This window comes from Phoca vitulina, unplaced genomic scaffold, assembly GCF_004348235.1.
Source record: "Phoca vitulina isolate PV1807 unplaced genomic scaffold, GSC_HSeal_1.0 scaffold1, whole genome shotgun sequence".
NCBI lineage: Eukaryota > Metazoa > Chordata > Mammalia > Carnivora > Phocidae > Phoca > Phoca vitulina.
Window position 1 is genome coordinate 101,623,264 of NW_022589704.1, and position 21,562 is coordinate 101,644,825.

Sequence of the window (21,562 nt, forward strand, 5' to 3'; positions counted from 1 at the left end):
AGGCAGACCACTTTCGAAGGCTGAGGCATGGGGTGGGGCTAGGGGCTTTTTCTGAACCCTGAAGGATTTCAGGAATGGATGATTCTTTTCCTTTGGTCCCGGTCACTTATGATCCAAGCAAATCAAGAGTAGTCCAACATGATATCCTGTATGTGTCATTACTTAATACAGTTTTTCTTTTCAAACCGGTTTGAACTACAACCAGAACCTTTGCTTCTGCTTTTAAAAATGTTTTAGGCATTTCTGTTCGGCTCTGATGCCCACATGGATGTGCGGTTCACGTGCATCCCAAAGAGACTCCAGTGCTCATAGCCCAGGCCTGCCTCTGGGCTGTCCCCAGCCTCTCCCCTCCTATAAACTGGGGAGCAGGGAGAACCCACCACCTCCGGTGCTTTCTGCTCGTCCCATCTGTTTGGGTCTGGGGAGAGACCTTCCCATTGAGTTTCTTTTTGCTCAGACTCTCCCAGAGAGACTTGTGCAAGCTCAGAGCCCACCTGTGGAAGGGTCCTGAGACTCTCTGAGGACATGTGTGTTCATGTTAGGAAGCCTCCCATAAGCATGGCTATGACATGTAAGCTCTGTGCAGGTGTAGGGGGCCTCAGCGTGTGGGAAGTTGAGACTAACCCTTCCCTCTCGGTGTGTTTCTTCTCCTTCTCTCTCTCTCATTCATTCTGAAGGTATTTCTTGAGCACATCCTATGTGCCAGGCATGGTTCTAGGTGCTAGGGACGCAGCGATGCATAGCGTGCCAAGTCGTGCGCTCAGGGTGCTCCTTGGCAAGACAAAGAATATCCATCCCCAGGCCACCCCACCTACCCTGGCCTCCTTTCTCAGCTCCTTCCCTTCATGTTCCAAGAGGAGAGGACTTTCCAGAGGCTTTGAATGTCAAGCTGGGGTGTGGAGGCCAGGTCTGCCGGACTATGTGAGCGACCTGCAGAGAAGGTGCAGGAAGGCCACCTGGGTCCACACCCACCAGGGCAGGTGTCCCCCGCCTGCTCGCTGACAAACCACCACCACCGTTTTTACCTGAGCCAAGTGCCATCAGCACGATTCTTTAATGATACATTTTTAATACACTCACCTTTGGGGGTTAAATAAATAGATCTTAAAATAGAATTGGTATATTTTTTCTCATATGGGAAACCTGATCATATATGAGGAAGGCATCCACATCCCTGTCTCCATCAGGCCTAAAATAACCTCATCTGGGTAGAGTACACATCCTATGTTGAGGAAAACCCCCACGGGGGTGGGGGAGAGTCAGGGGGACAGAGAGGCCTCTGATGGGGCTCTAGCTGGAGTGCAGATGCAAGCCCTGCCCTCCTCCCAGGGCACGGGGCTGGGCCGTGGGCGGGATCCAGGGCATCTCCCGTGTCCCTCCCTTGCCGCGGGCTTCCCAGCCTCCTGGTGGTCGATGAAGGCCCGCTGCCTCCTGTTTTTAAAGGAGGCTGATTGATAGCAGGAAGAGTGGGAAGTGATGCTGCTCGGGGAGGTAATGGATAACTGGTCAGGGAGTCCAAGGCCATCACTCTGCCTCCCAGTTCTGTGGAGGGCGGGGGATTCACTGGCTGTCACCAGGGCCTTAAAATGGAATCTTCTTGTTTTATGCGGTTGAATATTAGTGATTTAACAGCAGAATGGTAGCTGCCACAGCCCCACCCCCTCCTCCTCCCACCACATTGAGAAGATTGAAATGTTTCCGATTGAAATGTTGTCTGTTTACAGCCCATATTTCCTCCGAGCTGTATATTTTATTGTCATATTGACACTAATTTGACTTGGATGTCACCTCCGTTCTGACGCCCGTTCTTTATGCCGCCTGTGGGTCCAAGGGGGTTTTCAGAAACCAATTACATTGATCACACCACACAGAGGCAGGAGGAGCTGTGGAGGGACTGTCGGAGGCCTCAGTCAGGCAGGGAGGCCGTGCCCAGCCTGCAGACAGGAGGGAGACTGAGGCAGAGGAGAGCAGGCCGCAGGGCCCAGAGGGGCAGGACCGCCGTGTGGTGCAGGCCCAGGGTGACTGGTGTGTATGGCTCATCTGGTGAGCCTGCACTCGCAGTCCTGAGAGACCAGCATTATGAAGTCACTCTACAGGCCCGGAACCTGAGGCCCTGCGCCCGAAGTTTCTTTGTCTGCATCACAGAACTAGGAAATGGTCAGCCTCTGGGCTCCAAAGCCTAAGTGTTCTCACTTCCCCCATAAGACGGGGTGATGGGGCTGTGGACAGCTAAGTGTAAGGCAGGTTAAGGTCCTCTAGCTGGGTTTCCTTAGAGCATTTCCTCAGCTGAGTCCAGAAGATAGTGGTTGGGGCAGGGATATGCAGGAATGCTCCGGAACCAGTGAGGATTCAGAGCCCACGAGCCAGGCCACAAGGCTGGGTCCTGCGGTCCCCAGGGGAGGCGTGTCCCAGCCCCATGCTCAGGATAGCATCTGGCCCACAAAAGGCTCCTGGGGTGTCGGGCTGGGACGCAGCTCTCTCCATTGCTGGTGCCACACCTGTGCTGACCAGGCCCCGTGGGGACAGGTCCTTGCATCCCTCCTGCTGCGCTCAGCCCTGGTTCCTGGGTCCTCAGGATGTCCACCTGAGTTTGGGTGGTATGCTGCTCACTAGCCCATAGCACTAACCAAAGGACCTGAGGTGGGTCGTTTGGGCCCATCTTCCAGGTGAGGAACCAGCTCAGGGAGGTCCAGTGACTCGCCCAAGGCCACCCAGTTCAGAGCAGTCAGGCAGGGTCAGAACGTGGTCTGCCTGGGCCCAGGGCCTGTTCTCAAGTCTCCTGCCCTTCCCGGCTGCCCCTGGGAAAGCAGCAATGTCCCTGGGCACTCTGGACCTAGCTAAGGCAACCCCAGGACCTAGTGAACGTGGCCTAGTACTGTGACTACTACTTTTATCACTCCCCTGGACAGTGAGCTTCACAGAAGACCAGGGCTGAGGGTCCCCTCTGCTTGCAGCCTCTGTAGTGACCAGCCCCACGCCTGGCATGCTTTCAACACTGACAGGGGGCTGATGGGAGGATGAGGATGAACTAACACATGAAAGAACAAAAGAAAGACCTAGTGGATGAAACAGGGTCCAGATGCCAACGGCAACAGGAGTGGGTCATATCGGGCGGCGTCTGCCCAGGTGAAGGCCGGCTGGTGTCCGGTCACTTGGCGGCTGACAGAAATCAGCACAGACTCATGCACAGATGAATGGATGCCATGACTCTGCCCTTCTCCAGTCATAAATCACCGGAGAAGCCACAGGAAATGAGTGCCAGGATTTTCTTTCTATTTAGTAATTTATCAAGGGAAGAGGTGCATTAATAAACATATTTCCCTTGAGGGGTGGGTATAACAGAGATGAATATCACTGTCAGATTTGGCCTGTTTCCTCTTGTTAGGGGCGCAGGAGAGGGTGGGAATCCAAATATTAGCCACAAAAATCCAAATATTAGCCACAAAATCTTTTTTAAAAAATGTATTACACAGACAAGTGTATTTCTTCCTTTATATGATGTTAGATCTTCCCTCACCTCCTATTTCTCCATTTGCCACTCAGTCCTTAAGTAATAGGAATCTTTGGGAAGATTCACGTTTGCATCTTTGATTTTCCTTCGAAGTAAGGATTGACAAGGAGTGAATTCAATAAATAAGAACAAAGAAGCCTAAAGGAGCCCGAGTGAATGGACAGATGAGTGAATGCTTTAGTGGTGGGTGTGCTGCTATGTGGCCCAATCATGTTTTCTAGACGTGCTGTCCTTTACTGCAGTATTAGCGTTAGGCTCACCCTGCCCATCGAAACCATCCTCCTAGCCCCTAAAGAAGCTACGTGAACTCTCAGTTTCACTTTAGAAGGTCCGCTGGGTTTTAGGCACTTCCGTGGTCTCCGGGCGGTCCTCACAATAACCAGCAAGCCAAGCTGCCCTGCCCCCACTGTACAGATGGGCAAAGAGAGGCTCAGGAGGCTGAGTCATGGGCTCCAATGCGATCACTAAGTGTTGGGTTTGGTGTGGCTGGCTAGCGCAGCTGTGTGTCCCCACATGGTGTGTATGTGTGTCTGTCTGGCCCAGCCTCCAACCCTCCAGGACATCCTTCCCCGAAAGATGCCTCGCCTCCCCACCCTGGGCAGAGGCGGTGTGCCGAGTGGTCTGGCGGCCAACTGCCTGACCTCCAGTCCATTTTTGTACTTCCCCTGGCTGCACGACTTTGGGCAAGCCACTTGTTTTGTCATTCGTAAAATGAGAGTAATAACAGCCCCTTCCTTCTAGGGCAATTTTACACTATTTAATACTTCAGAGATAAACAAGTTAATACATTTGAGCGCTTAGAACAGCATCTAGCACCTCCAGGCGGTCCATAAATATTGACTCTCCGTGGCTGTGATTCTGCTCTCCCTCACCACAGCGTGCCTGTGCGGGTGGCTCAGCCGTCACCATCTCGCACTTGGGCTCACTGCTGAGCCCGCTGTCTGTGCATCCATGTGGAGTGAGGGGGGAAGGACGCCAGTCCCTCCCGCCTGAAGGCGGGAGAGCCAGAAGCCATCGGAAAACCACACCAGCAGATGCAGGCTTGCCGATGGGACACCTGTTTGGACTGGGGCGGGGGAACCTTCCCAACAGAGGATGTCAGGATGCTTTCCCTGGGAAGGTGGTAACCCCCTGAGGTCTGAGCACAGAGAATAGGGAGGAGCACTTCAGGCAGAGGAATCTGCATGTGCAAAGGCCCTATGCAGAGAGGCAGGTGACCTGAGGGGGAAGCTGGAATGTGGCTGGAGCAGAGCCTGGGACGTGGGCAGGATGAAGCTGAAGAGGTAGGCAGGGGACACCCACAGGGCTGCCAAGAAGCCACCCTGAGGATTTGGGCCTTTTTCCTAATAGCACTGGGGAGCTCTGGAGAAGGGAGCACAGGGACACGATTCGATTTACACATTAAAGAGCTCTCTCGGGCTGCAGTAAGGCATGTGCCATCCACATAGCAATTAGCTAAGGGCTCAAGGATGACCAGGGTTAGTGGTGGGGAGGAGGGAGTTGGGGGAGGGTGGGAGAAAGGGGACCTGTCGGCAGCTCTGGGGGCAGACTCAGTCAGGAAGGAGGTGAGGATGGGAGGCGTCAAGCCAACTCCCGGGTTCCCCAGTTCCCTCTCTGCTGTGTGGGTGGTGGGAACCCCCTGAGCTCAGCCCTGCAGGATACCCCTAGTGACCTGGAGCTACCTTTCAGACAGATTCTGGGGCCTCATCTGTCCTCTGCACAGCCTCAGAGGGTGTTTATCCCTGTGGCCCACGAGGAAAGGGGCTTCCCGGGGTTGCCAGCCAAGGGTGAGCGCTGGGGGAGCGCCGGGCATGGGTTCCCCCAGGGCCCAGCAGTGGAGGGGTTGGGGTGGGGGGGAGCTCTGCTGAAACTTCTTCAGGTGGTAGTTACGGGCTCTGCACTCACACAGGCTGAACATGCCCTGAGCCTTCTCTGGCTGGTCGGCACTGGGGATGGGGGTCAGTGATCCACAGGCCATCAACCCTGCCCTTGGTGTCCCCACAGCTGTGGGGACAAGGCACCAACACACCAACCCGGCAGCCAGGGTAACCTGCTGCCTCCCTGGAGGAGGGGGACCTGCGGGGTCCAAGCAGTTCTGAACAGACAGAAGGGAAGAAGGAGGACATCACAAGCCTAGGAACAGCCAAGCACCGGCAGCTACTAGAGCTGTGTCCGGACAACCCCGGCAGCCCAAAGGGAACCGGGAGGCCACTGAAGGGGCACAGAAAGAGGTGTGAGTACAGGTGTCCAGAAACGCAGGACCATGGCCGTGCATTTGGGCGCCCCTGCCGTGGGGCAGGTGCTGCTCACACACGTCACCTACTCTCCTCCTCACCACAGCCCCGGAGGTTGGAACCAGGAGACCCCTTCACGGAGAAGAAACCAGGGCTCAGGGAGGGTCTGGACAGAGCAGAAACCGGCATGTGGGAGTTGCCCCGTGATGCTGTCAGACCATTTCTAGGCCACTGTTTGTCCAGAGGAAAGACCCAGAACCCTGACGGGGGGCGGGGACTGTGTGAAGGAGCAGCCTGGAGCCCTGGCAGGGGAGTGTGACCCAGGCTGAAGGCAGCCCAGTGCAGGGCAGGCTGTCCTCCCTTCTCGCAGTTGTGTATGGGTGAGGGGTGAGAGCTTCTGCAAGGGGTGGGGGGGTATGCCTGCGCGTCGTGAGTGCTGAAGGTGACAGGTTCCCGAAGCCTCGGGCGGCTCCAGGAGCCCAGGACAGGGGCTGCCCTCGGGGTGGGTCTGGAAAGGTGCCGGCCACGCCGTGTCTTGACGTGGTGCTAGTGTCACAGGTGGGTTCGCTTCGTGAGAGGCCGCCGAGCTGCTCGACGCTTATGGTGTGTGTACTTTACTGCCCTGCCTTGGGCGTTGCTGACTCCCGCCCCGCTCTCTGCAAAACTGATAGTGAAGGCGCTAATTTATGTTCGGTGAGCGTATTCTCTCACCCAAGCACTGACCTGCGTTTCTCCCAGCCTCAACACACCGTGTGCGGATCCATCCCATCCTGCAGAGAAGCCAGCTGAGTTTGAGACAGGCTAGGTCCCTTGCCCAAGAGCCCCCGGCGGTTTTCATTAGACCGTCCTCAAAGGCTCTCCCCGCCGTCCCCCACCACCCAATCCCCCCCCCCCGATTCTATGCTCCTACAAGCACAGTGACGCCTGGGGTTGGCTGTCCCCACAGTGTCGCGTTTCTCCAGCCCTCGGGTGACGCCCCGCCTGAGCCGCAAGCGGGCGCTGTCCATCTCCCCGCTCTCGGATGCCAGCCTGGACCTGCAGCGGATGATCCGGACGTCCCCCAACTCGCTGGTGGCCTACATCAACAACTCCCGGAGCAGCTCAGCGGCCAGTGGCTCCTACGGGCACCTGTCGGCAGGCACCCTCAGGTGAGCCCCGGCCGCCAGGGGGAGGCGGCCTGGGGGCCCCGTGGGGAGGGGCCGCGCTTTCATCCCGAGGAGAAAGAGAGGACCTCTTGCTGCATTTGTGAATCAGCGCGCTTGCAACTGGTTCAGGAATTCAAAACCGGTAACGAGGACTTTGAAATGGGCCGACGTTTGAGTTTGGCTCCATGTGCTCCTTCAGCCCCCAGGCACGCTTTCTGGTGTGAAAAGTGACACTTAGCGGGCCTGGCATGAAAGATTCCATCATGGAACCGAAGGTGGCTTTCTTAGTATTTCAGCAGGTGTCGTGGAGCAGCCACGGCTGTTGGCCAGCGCTGGGGACCACACGAGGCATGACACTGACCTGGGTGCCGCCAGGTCTCTGGCTGGACACAGGCCTCCCGCTGTGGTCACGGCATGGCACACCCAAACCTCATGGACACCATTCGCCTTTGTGTCCATCCTCCCCACCCCCACCATGCAGCCCAAGGCTGCCTTAGGACTCAGACCCAACCACCTTGACTGAACTCATGTCGAGGTGGCTTGCTCACACGGCCGTTGGCAGGACCCTTATTTCTCGTGACAGGGGCCTCTCCGTAAGGCTGCTTGAGCGTCCTCCCGCCATGGCAGCTGGCTCCCCTCTCCCGCCCCCAGAGTGAATGATGCAGGAGAAAGCAAGGAGGAAGCCACAAACCACCCGTGTATGGCTTAGGGTCGGAGGTCACCCTTATTCCTTAGTATCCTGTTCTGGAAAGAGTGGCCCATACACCGACGATAGGAAGGGGCCTAGAACCCCAGTAGAAGTGAAAGAAGAGAAGGGACCATGTGAGCCCGAGGGCTCAGGGCACCTTTCCTCGACAAGGGGGCATCAGGACCGGCCTCAGGGGCCCAGTGGGGTTCAGATAGTCCGGGAGTGATGATGCAGGGGTGCCTCTCAGGCGTCAGATCGGTGAAGGGCCGGGGTGTGGGGATGAGAGGCCTGGCTCCTCCTGGGGGCCAGCGTGCTGGAGCAAAGGCTGCATCGTGGGGCAGGGCCCGGGGGTGAGCACAGAAGGGTAGGCCTGAGATGGCAGGCAATGGGGAGCCCCTGCTGGCTCTTGAGCAAGGTAAAGCCCTGCTGGCAGTGAGGTGAGCCACACTCCCCTCCCAGGCCCTGGCAGGGTCCTCTCTGCCCGCCACTTCCGTCCCTGACTTGTCTGCTCTTCTTTGCAGCCCCGCCTTCTCCTTCCCCCACCCCATCAACCCGGTGGCCTACCAGCAGATCCTGAGCCAGCAGAGGGGCCTGGGCTCAGCCTTCGGACACACTCCACCCTTGATCCAGCCCTCGCCCACCTTCCTGACCCAGCAGCCCATGCCCCTCACCTCTCTCAACGCCACGGCCACGCAGCTCAGCAGCAGTAACTGTCCAAGCCACAGCACCCAGGTAGATGGGTGCACAGGGTGGGTCACCGGGCTCTTGGGATCCCGCGAGGGCTGATCGTTGCCCTCTCCCGCCAGGAACTTGTGGAAGGACTCTGGGCACAGGTCCAGCTGGTGGACTGTCTGCTGGGCAGAGGCCATGGGATCAAAAGGGCTGGATGCCGGGTCAGGAGGCCGGGGCTGGGTCCTGACACCCTCACCTTTCCTTGGCAAGTAGCCAGCCGATAAGTTCCGCAGTCACCTGTCTAATCAATGTAATGAGTAGACAGAGAGAGGCTAGAAGTCGGAGGCTGGCAGACAGAGTACTCTGTACGGTTTAGTCTTAGAGCTTAAGTTTACAAAAGACCATCTTATCTGACCTCTCCAGCAGGCCTCTGGTGTGGCAGGGCATGCTGGTACGGTGCGTGCACACAGGGGCTGCCATTAGCATTTGGTGAGGGAAGCCCCATTTTGCAGATGAGGAAATGGAATTATAGAGACAGTATTGGAGAACGGAGAGGCGTAGGCTCTGGAATCAGTCCTACTGTGTTTTGGACCCTGACTCGCCGAAAGTTCTTCCAGCCTGGGCTAACGCATGTGCCAAGTGGGGCCTGCTGCCTAATTGGCTCATTGTGCGCATACATGAGCTTGTGTGCACAGAGCCCTGTGAAGACCTGGATCCTGGTTAGCATTCACGATGACAGTTCTTGAGGTGCAGGGATTGTCCAGGCCAGCCACCTGGCAGGGCACAGCCCAGATGTGACCACGTGCTGGGAGGAAGGCAAGACTCCACCCTGTCCAGAAAAGCCCCTCATCCAGGACGCCCTCTCTCTCCACCCCAGGACTCCAGGTGGCCGCCTGGGGCCTGCCCCCAGATAGCGCTGTCAGCTCTTGTCACCACCTGACACTATGGCTCTAACCCCCTTCTCCCGAAGAACTAGGCCCTTCCCTTTCCTGCTCCCTGGGCTGGCCAGGCCCTGTTCTCCACAGACCCCGAGCTGCCCCTGCTCTCATGCTTCGGAGGGCTGAGTAGTTGAGGCTGTTGGAACAGGAGTGATGGTGCCCAGCATCTCCCAGAGAGTTTCTTTTCCATTCCCGTGGAGGTGGGGGGTTGGAAGGCCGAGCTCTGGACTCTCCCTGGCTGTGCCCCTGGCCAGAGGACCAAGTACGGGGAGCCAGCTTCTGAAACTTCAAACACCAATGTTGGCCCAGTCTATGTGGGGAGGATCCCAGAGGTAAAGCCCAAACAGAACTTGGCATGTCCTCGCCCTGCCCCTGTGTGATGGGCTCTCCTACACTCCTCCTTCAGAACAAGCCGAGCAGCGAGTCGGCTGTGAGCAGCACCGTCAACCCCATCGTCATTCATAAGCGCAGCAAGGTCAAGACAGAGGCCGAGGGCTTGCGGCCAGCCTCCCCATTGACCCTGACGCAGGTAACCGGCTGGCTGTCCTGGCCACCCTCCAGCTGGGTCAGCGGACCTGGGACCTCAGCCCTGGTGGCAAATGGATGAATGGACAGCTGCCTGCATGAATGAGTGAACCAGAGTGGGCGGGTACACCGTGAGCTCAGGGAGGACCAGAGCTGTGTCCCCGGCACCCCGCATATCACATGCTCATCAAACACAGGTTGCGTGAAAGAATGGATGGATGAATGGATTGGATGGATGGATGGATGGATGGGATGGGTGAGTGGGTGGATGGATGGATGGATGTGTGGATGGATGGATGAATGGATGGATGGATGTCTGGGGCTGCAGCCATCTCCACCCAGCACCTCACACAAGCCCCGGTCACACTCACTTTCTTGTGGCCCCTGAATGGTTATGGCCCCTGTCCCGTTGCTCCCTCTTCCTGGAATTCCACCCCCCACCCCATTCCCCTCACTGCCACTGCACCCTTTCCTGATCCTCCTGGGCTCCTGCTTGGAGCCCACCCTAGTGCCTGCACTGCACTGTAAGCTTTGGAGAGGGCGGCCCTTGGGAGAAGTGCCTGATTTGGCTCCACATCACCAGGGTTTGCACAGGGACTGGTGCCAAGTCGCCATGAAATTATATTTTCTTTTTTTTTAAGATTTTATGTATTTATCTGAGAGAGAGAACGCACGTGCATCCGGTTGGGGGGGGCAGATAGTGAGGGAGAGGGAGAGAATCTCAAGCAGACCCCATGCAGAGCACAGAGGCTGATGCGGGTCTCGATCTCATGACCCAGAGATCATGACCTGATTGACTGAGCCACTCTGGTGCCCCGAAATAATATTTTCTAGTGACTCAATGCACATTTGAGGGAGTGAGTGGTGTGGTAAGGAGGGAAGGAAGGGAAGATGATTCTTGGGAGGAAGGTGAGGAATGGAGCAACCCAGAGCCCGGGACTGGTCTGTTGGGGGGCTGAAACCCCTGTGTAGGTCCCTTTGGAGATCCTGCCCCTTACTCAGACACTCTGAGACAGCAGAGAGAGACAGGCCCTGTTCTTGGAGCAAAGGCCTGTCATGGGAAGGGCTTAGTGTAAGTGCTGAACCCACCGGTGAGCCTCCCTCCCCCCAGGCCTCTTACCGTGGCATGATTTCCATCTGTTACTCCAGAATCACCAGCTTTGACACCAAGGATGCAGGGGACCTCCTGTCCCCGTCTCCCCAACATCTGCCAGACCATCCTTTATCAAACCTGTAAACCATCGGGCATGCTCTGGGCACTTAATTTTTATGAAATATTGGGTCCTGTTACTGTCAGGCAAACAGAGGAGTTGGTGACAAATTTTTCTCCCCTCGCTGATGCCAAAGCATCTCGGCATGATGCATGGTTTCCATGAGGTCGGCCATCATCGGGGGCCGTTGAAATTGATGAGGACGGCACATATCCAGGGGAGATAAACGTGCTATAGTGGCGAGGACAAGCGCTGAGCCCCCGGGAACCCCTGCCTTACCCCTCTAACTCAGAAAGGCAGCACAAAGCCCTCCTTCCTGCCCGGCCTGGCTCCTCAAACGTGTCAGTGGAAGGAAAGCTGTTTATCACGAGAGGTTGTCACCGTGTCGCTCAGTGTCCTGATTCAGTGACCTGGCTCACTTGCAAGGTGGATGCTTCCCCTTGGCAGGCAATGCAGCATAATGAATCTCCACTCTGCTGAAGCCCTCTAAACCGTGGGCAAGGATGATGCCCAGCTCCATCTGGAGGCCTGAGCGTACCCGTGGCCCCTGCGCCATCTTGCACTCACATGTCCATCTGGCAGCTTGTTCGGGAGTCTTCTTGGGAAAAGGCAGGACATGCGGCTTATGAAATAAGAAGTCTGTTTGCAGTTTTTCTGACCGTGCAGAGCAGGTGTAGGAGGCCACAACCCCACAGACCTCCCATAGCTAAAGGTCCCGGGCAGGGGCACTCCTGCACCTTCCTTGTTGGACCCTACGCCTGCCCATGAACTTAGGAAACCACATGTCATCGTTTGCCTTTTCAAGGCAAGGGCATTCATTGAAAAGCACTCTGAGAAGCAACCAGAAGCTCCTCTGAGAGGAGCCCTTTGCAGTTCCAGTGGACAGTCGGTCAGGGGCCTGAGTCTGCGGCCAGCCGGAGGAGCCAGGAGGCCGATTTCCCCACGCCCAGAAATGGACTCAGCAGTAGTAATGAGGCTGATGGCCGAGCGGCAGCCTCTGCTTCATGGTCTCTGGAGCAGGTGGGGGCTGGGGCTCCTGACTGTGGGGGAGGTTGTCCCCCTTAGTCTGAGCTGTAAATGTTTTCCCCGGGGCCTCTTCTGAAAGGCAGACTATTCCTGCTGTTTGGTAGATAGTGTGAAATGGAAAGCAACTAACATCTGCCTCTGCCTGGCTTTGCTCTGAGCTGCCTACGAGCCAGCAGAACACTGGGGAGTCCTTGACATCCTGTAGAGGTCCTCACTGGGCCTTCGTCCCAGCCTGGCACATCTGTGCCTCCCTTTCTCCCCCCCACTCGCAGCCCGCCCCGTGTCCCCTGCCAAGAGGCCGCCCCTGACCAGCTCCGCGTCAGCATCAGCTAGGGTGGGGCTCCCTGTGGGACAGATGCTCAGTCTCTGGCTCTTCTGACAGTGACAGGCTTTGTGCTCTCTGAAAGGAATTCCAGGCACCTGTGATCGGGGGAAGGCCTATCTTGGGGGCCTTCCCTCTGCCGCCTTGAACGGGGCACATGCGGGCCCCATCGTGATGGGGCGACTAGAGTGCAGATCTAGGCTGTCACGAAGTCACTATGGGCTCTGCGGAGAGCAAGGTGGCCTCTCCCTGAACCCGTTTTCCTGGCTGTGGTGCACGAATACAAACGCCCACACATCTTAGGGCTGTCGCGGGGAAGAGGAGCGGTGGGGGGAATTTGCCGCAGTACGTTCACTCTACCCTGAGCCTGACCCGGGGCGTGCTGTGTGTCCCTGGGAGGAGGGGACCAGGTGAGAGTCAGTTGTCTGAAGGCCGGGCCAGATGCATGTTGGCTGTTCTCTTGCCTCCACGCAGGACCTGACCTCGTACACACTCGAAATAAAAATGCCCCCACCCTGATCCCCTGGGGCCCACCCCGGCTTCCCCCCGGAGGAAGCCAAACCAAAGAAGCAAAAGTCCCTGCCCTTTTTCCTCCTGTTCTTTTTGCCAAGTCAGTTGACCCAGGATGTGATGGGACACTTCGGTGATGAGAAGCCAGCGGGAGAGAGGAAGGAGGGAGGCAGCTGAGGAAAGCGGCTGAGTGCATACATGTGCATATGCGTGTGTACGTGTCCTTACATGTGTGCGCATGTGCATGCATGCATGCGTGTGGCCCTCGGCACAGACTGCCTGGGGCCAATAGTGACCTTTGGTCGGGGGCAGGTGGCTGAAGGTGGCTCACCGTGGGTGTGCTCTGCCCCCCCCCCCCCGGCCGCGCCCCGCCCCCCCCCCCCCCCCCCCCCCGCCAGGAGCAGCTGGCTGAGCTCAAGGAAGACCTGGACAGGGATGACTGTAAGCAGGAGGCCGAGGTGATCATCTACGAGACCAACTGCCACTGGGAAGACTGCACCAAGGAGTATGACACGCAGGAACAGCTAGTGCATGTAAGCCTCTGAGCCCTAGCTGCCTGCCCTGGCGGGCAGAGCTGCCGGTCCCTCTGCTGGAGAGAAGGGCCTGGACGAGGCGGCTCCCGGAGATGCCTGGGCCACAGCCTCTGCAAGTGGGAGGCATAATTATTTATGTGGGCCCCGCCTGCTTCTAAAAGGGCCCTTACAGATGCATACATCCTAAGAGATTAACACAAAAATAAGTAAATGAGAAAATTCAGGAGAAAGGAACACTAAGATGAAGCCAGGAATAGAATGTATTTTAAAAACGAAGTGCTCTGGACTATCAGTCACATAAATATCCTTTTTTTGAGCTTCCTAGCAGCCAGTGCAAAGAGGGAAATAAGACCAGTTAAACCAGCCAGCATCTGCAAGATCATAATAAGCCTGACCCTGAAACCCTGAAGAAGTTCCTCCCATGGAGGGAGGAATTAGTAGTTTCCTCTGGGAAACCATTCCCAGAGACCCAGTACACACAAGGGCCGATGGGGTGTTGGTACCATATCAGGAGGGGGCTGCTTAAATGTGCCTGGATGCTGACAGGCCATGGGACCTGGGTGTGCCTTTCATGTCATGTCCCTTGGTCCCCACTCTGAAGTCTTCTATAGCAGCATTCACGTGACGGCAGTGAGGGGGTAACCCACAGTGGGAAGAGCAGAGGCTTCAAAGCTGGCTACATCACAGCTAGCCAAGTGGTTCCGAACAAGTCACTTAACCCCCGCGAGCCTCAGTTTTTTTTTTCTCCTGTAATGGCAGGTGAAGCCTACTTCGCGAGGGTGTGAAGGTTATAGATGGAATGCCCACGTAAGCGTGTAGTAGGTGGCATTTCATACGTGGTGGTTCCCTCCCACCTCCTCCTCCCTGTTCCCCACACCAGCCTGAGCGAATCTCTCTTCTGCATCCAGAAGAGAAATTGACTTCAAGAATAACCCTCCCAGCTACCCCCTACCCCCGCACACAAACACACACACACAATTCTTGGGGACTGAGAGTCTGTAAAGATGAGCCCCACACCAGACTAGCACTCGATCTCTGGGTAGGGTAGATACACACACTGTACCCATCCAGAAGCCACCCCAAAGGAGCTCGCTTCTCCCCAGCCCCGTGCACTCAGCAGTTAGGACACCACCCACTCCCTCCGGTCATGACAGTTGCTCTCAAATACTGGAGGTTTCTTTTGCTCTGGGGATCCCCCCCACCGATTCTCATGTAGGAGACTGGGATTTCCCAGCAAACCTGTTGCCGTTGACATAGCACCAGCGGAGCATGACTGCTCTAATCCCTCCTGGAAATTGAGCCTAATTTTTCAACCTGTACCACGTCTTTGGGTGAAGGAGTCCAAGATGGAGAAGGGGCCGTGGGGGCTGCGAGTTGTAGGACAGATCAGATGAGATGAAAGGAGAGAGAGGACAGCACGCGGGGCCGGGCGGGGGCCGGCCAGAGAGTGGAGATGCAGACACGAGAGGTGTGCTGGGTGATGAGCGAGCCGGGCCGCCAAGAGCAGGGAGGGAACTCCTCCAGTAAAAGGCATCAGGGGCAGGAGGCTTTAGCTGCAGGCTTCTGCCTGTGCCCAGGACTGTCCCTGCAGGCGTAGGGGAGTGCCGCTGCCTGGCCCCGGAAGGAGAAGGCCTCTGTGAGAAGAGAGCCAGCCCCTCGGCCCAGCTGTATCTTTCTCTCTGCTCCCTGGGAAGATGGATGGTGGCAGGCACACAGGCGAGCCGGAGCCCCCAGTCGATTATTAACAATTTGTTGCTAAGTAAACCAATAAGAAAAAAATGAAAGGCATTGTCAGGAAGCATTTTTATCATTTGAAAGGCTTTAAAAATGGAAAGTGAGGCTAATATGATAAGATTTCCCTGGAAGTTCAAAGCGCTGTAGATTTTACTCGCTCCAGCACTGACATTTGTATGCACGACAGCTGGGCCTGTTTCTCAGGGCGTGTGGGCCTGGTGGCTTGCTGTCTCTCTGGGTCGGGCTCTCCGACAGCCCCGCAGCTTGCAAAGATGGACAGCAGCACCGTCCAGTAGAAAGACACCTCCAGCCACAAAGGCCCACCACGCGTGTAACTTGACATTAACCTGGGAACATGTTTTAAAAAGAGTAAAAGGAAACAGGTGAAATTCACTTGAAAAATAGATTTTCTGTCACCCAATATATCTGAAAGGTGATCGTTTTGACGTGTAATCAGTATAAAACAGAATTATTGGGATATATGACATCCTTTTTTTTTTTTATTGTCCATCTTGGAAACAGCCCATCCCAGTTGGGACCAGCCACATTTCAAGGGCTCAAATCCACAAGGGGCGAATGGCTACTGCGTTGGAGGTGGTGGTGGGTGGGAGGTGGTGAAAGCGGGAAGACGAGCGGAGAACAGAGAGAAGAGAGGCGGTGGGGCTAGAGAGAATAGGCAGCCAAGACCTGAGTGTCCCACCCTCCCGTCCCCCTTGGGGGAAGCAAGCCCAGCCTGATCCGCACACAGACAGGACACGACCTTGAACCAAGAGGGAGATGGAAGGGGAAGGATGGGACCTTGATGGGGCACAGGGAGGCTCCCCGGTGGCCTTTAGAGAGAAGCCCTAGAGGGAGAGGAAATACCCAAGGTCCAGTATACTTTTTCAGTCCACTGTGTGAGTGACTAATACCACCTGTTTTCACTCCCCCCAGATAGATAAGCAACCTCAAAGCCTAAGGACATAAAAGTCTGGAGGCCCCACACATATCCACACATCCTAAGCTCAGAGCTGGTAATACCCCTGCTCCAGTGAGTACTGCAGCCTTCAGTGAAATAATCAAAGCAAGTGACTAAAATCCAAAGGGTCTACCCAGGGCAGCTTGCTCTGTTCCCTTTGACAGAAAGGGAACTTTGGCCCATTGCTCCATATCAAGGAAGAAACTACTCAAGGTGACACACATGTGATGAGCCCGAGGCAGAAGCTGGAACATATGGGGGCAGAGACTGGGGAAAAGAGGAAAGTCAGTGTCCCATTCCCAGGCCAGGGCAGTGCTGCCTGGGATGCGCCTGAGGACCCCTCCTCCATGAAAGGCTTCTTGTCCTTGCCCTTCCCAGCTTCGCCTGAGGTGGCCCCGCTGGTCCTGGGATGCAGGGCTCCCCGGGCCATGCCTCGAGATCAGTCGTGCTGTCTTTGGCTGACCTGCTTTACCTTCCTGGGCCATCGTGTGCCGGGGGGCAGCCTCAAACAGTGCCCAGAGCCCAGCATCAAGGTCAGAATCGAGCCCTGCCTACCCTTGCTGCCTGGGCCCTGCCCAGGCCACCTATCGATCTGGGCCTCCGTGAAAAGGGGCGGAGCCATCACCTCACAGGCTGCTGTCAAAAGTAGAGATGAGGATGCCTTTATGTTTCCATTATGATAAAAAGTGTTATTCAGGAATTCCTGGGACAATAGGGGCAAGCTTGGGAGAAGCTTCCCATGCGCCAACCATGTGCATGTCAGCCTCGCTACAGTTCATTAGTGCCTACTCTTTGCAGCCCAGGAGCATCATCATCCCGACCAGAGCCTGGAGCCCAGCCTGGGGTGAGCGGGATGCCCTTGCCCATCACGGATGGTCACTTTGATCACTGACTAATTGGGGAATGCCGCTGAGACGAGTAGCACACAGTAGATCTGCAGTTAGTGGCAGCTAATGAGAGCGGTTGAGGAGGTGTGGCCTGGCTCACAGGCGGTGGTCTTGTCGGGAGGGCGGGGGGCGGGGTTCTGCACGTCGGAGGAGGGGGCCGCAGGGGCGGGTGGCCGGGCTCACGGCCTGTCCGTGCGCTTCTTCCCGGCAGCACATCAACAATGAGCACATCCATGGGGAGAAGAAGGAGTTTGTGTGCCGTTGGCAGGCCTGCACGCGCGAGCAGAAGCCCTTCAAGGCGCAGTACATGCTGGTGGTGCACATGCGCCGGCACACGGGCGAGAAGCCCCACAAGTGCACGGTGAGTGGACCTCCCGGCGCCCCCCTCACCCCCGGTGTTGTCCGGAGCTTCTGGCGCGGCCCTTTCCCCCTCCCCGCGTCTCCGGAGGACAGCTGCGCTCCTGGCTGATGTGGGCTGTCCTGGGCGTGGCTGGCCACGGGGAAACGCGGGTTGAACAGGCCACAGCAGCATCCCGGGGACCCACCTCCGAAACGTGTTGTCGTCTGTGCTCCTGCCCTGGGCCTTCTGTCCGTGGGGGGTTCTTGAGGACCCCATCTGTCTGCTGCCCAGAACTCTGATGGACTCGGGGGGTGCGTGCATCTCGGTAACTGCAGTGGGGATGTGCTCGTGGCTCTGTAGTTTTGTCTGTGTGTGGCCATGAACCCCACGGTACGGCTATCCGCCTGCAGTTCGCTGGGCTGGCGGACCGCAGGTGCCGGCCCAGTAGCACCCCCTAGTCTGCCCTGCCTCCCCGCCCCCCCCCCCCCCCCACCAACACACAACACACAGAAAAGCTTCGCTGACCAGTCAGAGCTGGAGCAACAGCCCTTTGGTTGAATTTCTTTATTTTTTGTATTTCTTTTTTAATTTTTATTTTGTTTAAGATTTTATTTTTTTGAGAGAGAGAGAGAATGAGCAGGGAGAAGGGGCAGAGGGAGAAGCCGACTCTCTGCAGAGCAGGGAGCCCGATTCGGGGCTCCATCCCAGGACCTGAGCATCATGACCTGAGCAGAAGGCAGACGCTTAACCGACTGAGCCACCCAGGCGCCCTGAATTTCTTTTTTTAACGTAGACACAAAAATAAGACCTTTTAGACAGTTTCCCTTGAGATGTCAACAGAATTTGTGGCTGTAATTGGCAAGACCTTTTTTTAACACACAACTGCTCCCTCTTTAAAAGGGCCACTGCTGGACCAGTGATGCACTGATGTGGTTGCAGCTAAAGCCTCTGGGAACTCTCCGTGAATTACCTTATTTTATAATTCTGAGATAGACATTTTGTTGTCATTTTAATATCTCTGAAATCAGGCTGTCTTAAAATTGGTGTGACCGGGATTCAACGAAATATGCTACCTTTGTTGGCAGGTTTTTTTTTAACTGAGATAAAATTCACATGCTATAAAGTTCACCGTTTAAAAAATGTACAAGTCAGTGATTTTCAGTATGTTCACTAAGTTGTGCAACCATCACCAATAGCTAATTTCAGAACATTGTCATCACCCCCAAAAGAAACCCTAGACCTGTTTGCAATCACTCCCCGTCCTCTTCCCCCCTACTCCCTAACAACCACTAATCTGCTTCCCTGTCTCTATGATTTGCCCTGTTCCAGACAATTCGTTAAAACAGAATCACGTGATGGACAGCGTTTGTGTCTGGCTTTGTTCACTCAGCATGTTTTCAAGGTTCATCCATGTCATAGCATGTATCAATACCTCGTTTCTGCTTGTGGCTAAGCAACAGTCCGTTGTAGGGATAGATCTTACTATTTTTATCCATTTACCCAGTTGATGGATATTTGCATTGCTTTCACTTTTTGGCTATTATGAAAAATGCTGCTCTGGACATTAGTGTACAAGTTTTCAATTCTCTTGTGTTTGTACCTAGAGTAGAATTGCTGGGTCCTATGGTAACTCTGTGTTCAACTTTTTGAGGACCAGCCAGACTGCTTTCCAAAAAGGCTGCACCATTTTACATTCCCACCAGCAAAATGTGGAGGGATTTCTCCACATCCTTGCTAACACTTGCTAACTTGTCTTTTGATGACAGTCATCTTAGGGGATGTGAAGTCACATCTCATTGTGGTTTTGATTAGCGATTCCCTAATGACTGATGATGTTGAGCATCTTTTCATGAGCTTAATGATCATTTGTATACTATCTTTGGAGAAAGGTCTACTCAAATATTTTGCCCATTTTTTAAATTGAGTTACTTGTCTCTACTGTTGGGTTGTAGTAATTCTAAACCCTTATCAGATATATGACTTCCCAGTAGTTTCTCCCATTCTGTGGGTTTCTTTTCATTTTCTTGATAGTTTCCTTTGAAGCAGCAAAGTTTTTAATTTTGGTGAAGTCCAACTTTTTAACTGCTGGTGCTTTTGGTATCATATCTAAGAAACCATTGCCTAATCCAAGGTCACAAAAATTTACCCCTATGTTTTCTTCTGTGAGTTTTATAGTTTATAAATATATAGTCTTTTTACATACACACACACACACACACACACACACACACACACACACATGGTTTTATAGGGTAGCTCTACCATTTAGGTCTTGAATCCATTTTGAGTCCATTGGATATATGGTGTGAGGTAGGGGTCCAGCTTCATTCTTTTTGCATGTCGCTGTCCTAGTTGTCCTGATGCATTTGTTGAAGAGACTGTTCTTTCCCCATCAAATGGCCTTAACACCCTTGTTGAAAATCACCTGACCCTAAAAATGAGTTTATTTCTAAACTCTCACTTCTAGTCCATTGATCTCTATGTCTGTCCTTATGGTAGCACCACACACAGTCTTGATTACTGTAGTTTTATAGTAAATTTTGAAATTGGGAAGTGTCAGTTCTTCAAATTTGTCCTCCTTTTGCAAGACTATTTTGGCTCTTCTGGGTCCTTTGCAGCAAGTTATTTTTGTAACATTCTGAGTTATAGCAAACCATAGCCCTGTGGTATGAGCTGTGAGTTGTAGAAACAGATCAATGTACTAAATATACTCAGTCAGACTGGTCAGGAAAAAAGGGGAGGATGCGAACAGTGTGCCAGTTTCTGCTGGGGTTTGTGTGTCATTCTGAGGGCAATTTTCATAGGAACATTAGATGCTATTGCAGTATCTTGGGAATATGTTCAGATCCTCCTAGAGTGATCCATCCTTCCTTCCTCTCTCCCTCCTTTTCTGCCACTCTTTCTTGCTCCCTCCTTCCTTCCTTTCCTTCTTGAGTGCCAAAAAAAATTTTTTTTCATCAGATATTAAATACTGGGAACACAAAAATGAACAAGATCTAGAAGGTACCTGTTCTCTTGGAGCTTGTTTCCTATGGGAAGGCCAGATAACAAAATGATGAAGATTATAAAGTGTGGTAGGAAGTATAAAGCAAAAAGAATAGTCTTATGATTAAGAAGATCAGAGAAATTCTCCTAGAGGAAATGCCCTAAGACATTGAGAGGGAGTGAGCCAGGCCAGGATCCGGGTAGGGTTCTAGCCAGAGGGGACTGTGTGTGCCAAGGCTCCATACCGGGAAGAATTTAGTGGGGCCATGGAACTGAAAGGGGGCCAGCATGGCCAGAGCAAGGATGAGGCCAGCTCACTCAAGGATTTGGAGAACACTGGATTTGATTTGATTTGATTTGATTTAAGTAGGCTCCATGTCCAGCGTGGAGCCCAACGTGGGGCTTGAACTCACAACCCTGAGATCAAGACCTGACTGAGATCAAGAGTCGGACATTTAACTGACTGAGCCACCCAGATGCCCCTGGATTTTATTCTCAGCACGTTTTAACACACACAAACATTCTAATCAGGGAGTGGCACTGGAAACAGTTAAAAGAGTATTTTCAAAAAGTTTTTAATGATACGGGAAGATTCTCACCATGTGCCATTGATTTTAACAAACAGAATATGTAACTAAATATGTGATATGTTCCCAGTTTGGGTTTTTAAACATTTGGGATGAACTACAAAGCCCCCAGAGACTTACCTGGATGTCAGCAGAGGCTGTTCCTGGGCAGCCAATGGTTTTCATTTCTCTTTTTGCACTTTTCCATCCTTTCCAAGTTTTCTAGAGTGGTCTTATGTCATTTTATAATCAGAAAGCAAGGTGGACATTATTGTTGAAACACACACTCCTGGGTGCACCTGCGGGGTGCAGCGGATGGGGGTTTTGGGGAGGAGGCAGCGGGCCAGCCCCTGAGGTCGGGTTCCCTGTATTGGATCTGGGGCACCCTCACTGACCGAACCCACTTCTTCCCAGTTCGAGGGCTGCTCAAAGGCCTACTCTCGCCTGGAGAACCTGAAGACGCACCTGCGGTCCCACACTGGGGAGAAACCATACGTGTGCGAGCACGAGGGTTGCAACAAGGCCTTCTCCAATGCCTCAGACCGCGCCAAGCATCAGAACCGCACCCACTCCAACGAGGTACCTGGCCAGGGTGTGCACATGGGACCCCACTGACATGTGCGTAAATGCATCACCCCATGGCTTCTCGTAGGCCGTCAGGTACCTAGGTGCCTGATACCCTTCGCCCCCTCCGCAGCCTACTATCTGAGCTCAGCACGCATCGGCAGGCCCCTGCCGCTCCACCCTGGGCAGCTGGCAACGACATGCTGTAACCGC

The 21,562-nt window shown here is 54.5% G+C and overlaps 1 protein-coding gene across 1 annotated transcript in view; it reads left to right on the forward strand.

Annotated features, from left to right (window-relative positions):
• Nucleotides 1-21,562, forward strand: part of GLI2 (GLI family zinc finger 2) — a 248,450-nt gene that overhangs the window by 217,153 nt on the left and 9,735 nt on the right. Inside the window, exons 6-11 of the mRNA XM_032412168.1 lie at nucleotides 6,692-6,893; nucleotides 8,100-8,310; nucleotides 9,595-9,717; nucleotides 13,181-13,315; nucleotides 17,106-17,255; nucleotides 21,200-21,364. Coding sequence (XP_032268059.1) covers nucleotides 6,692-6,893; nucleotides 8,100-8,310; nucleotides 9,595-9,717; nucleotides 13,181-13,315; nucleotides 17,106-17,255; nucleotides 21,200-21,364 — 986 coding nt within the window. The remainder of the gene's footprint in view (nucleotides 1-6,691; nucleotides 6,894-8,099; nucleotides 8,311-9,594; nucleotides 9,718-13,180; nucleotides 13,316-17,105; nucleotides 17,256-21,199; nucleotides 21,365-21,562) is intronic.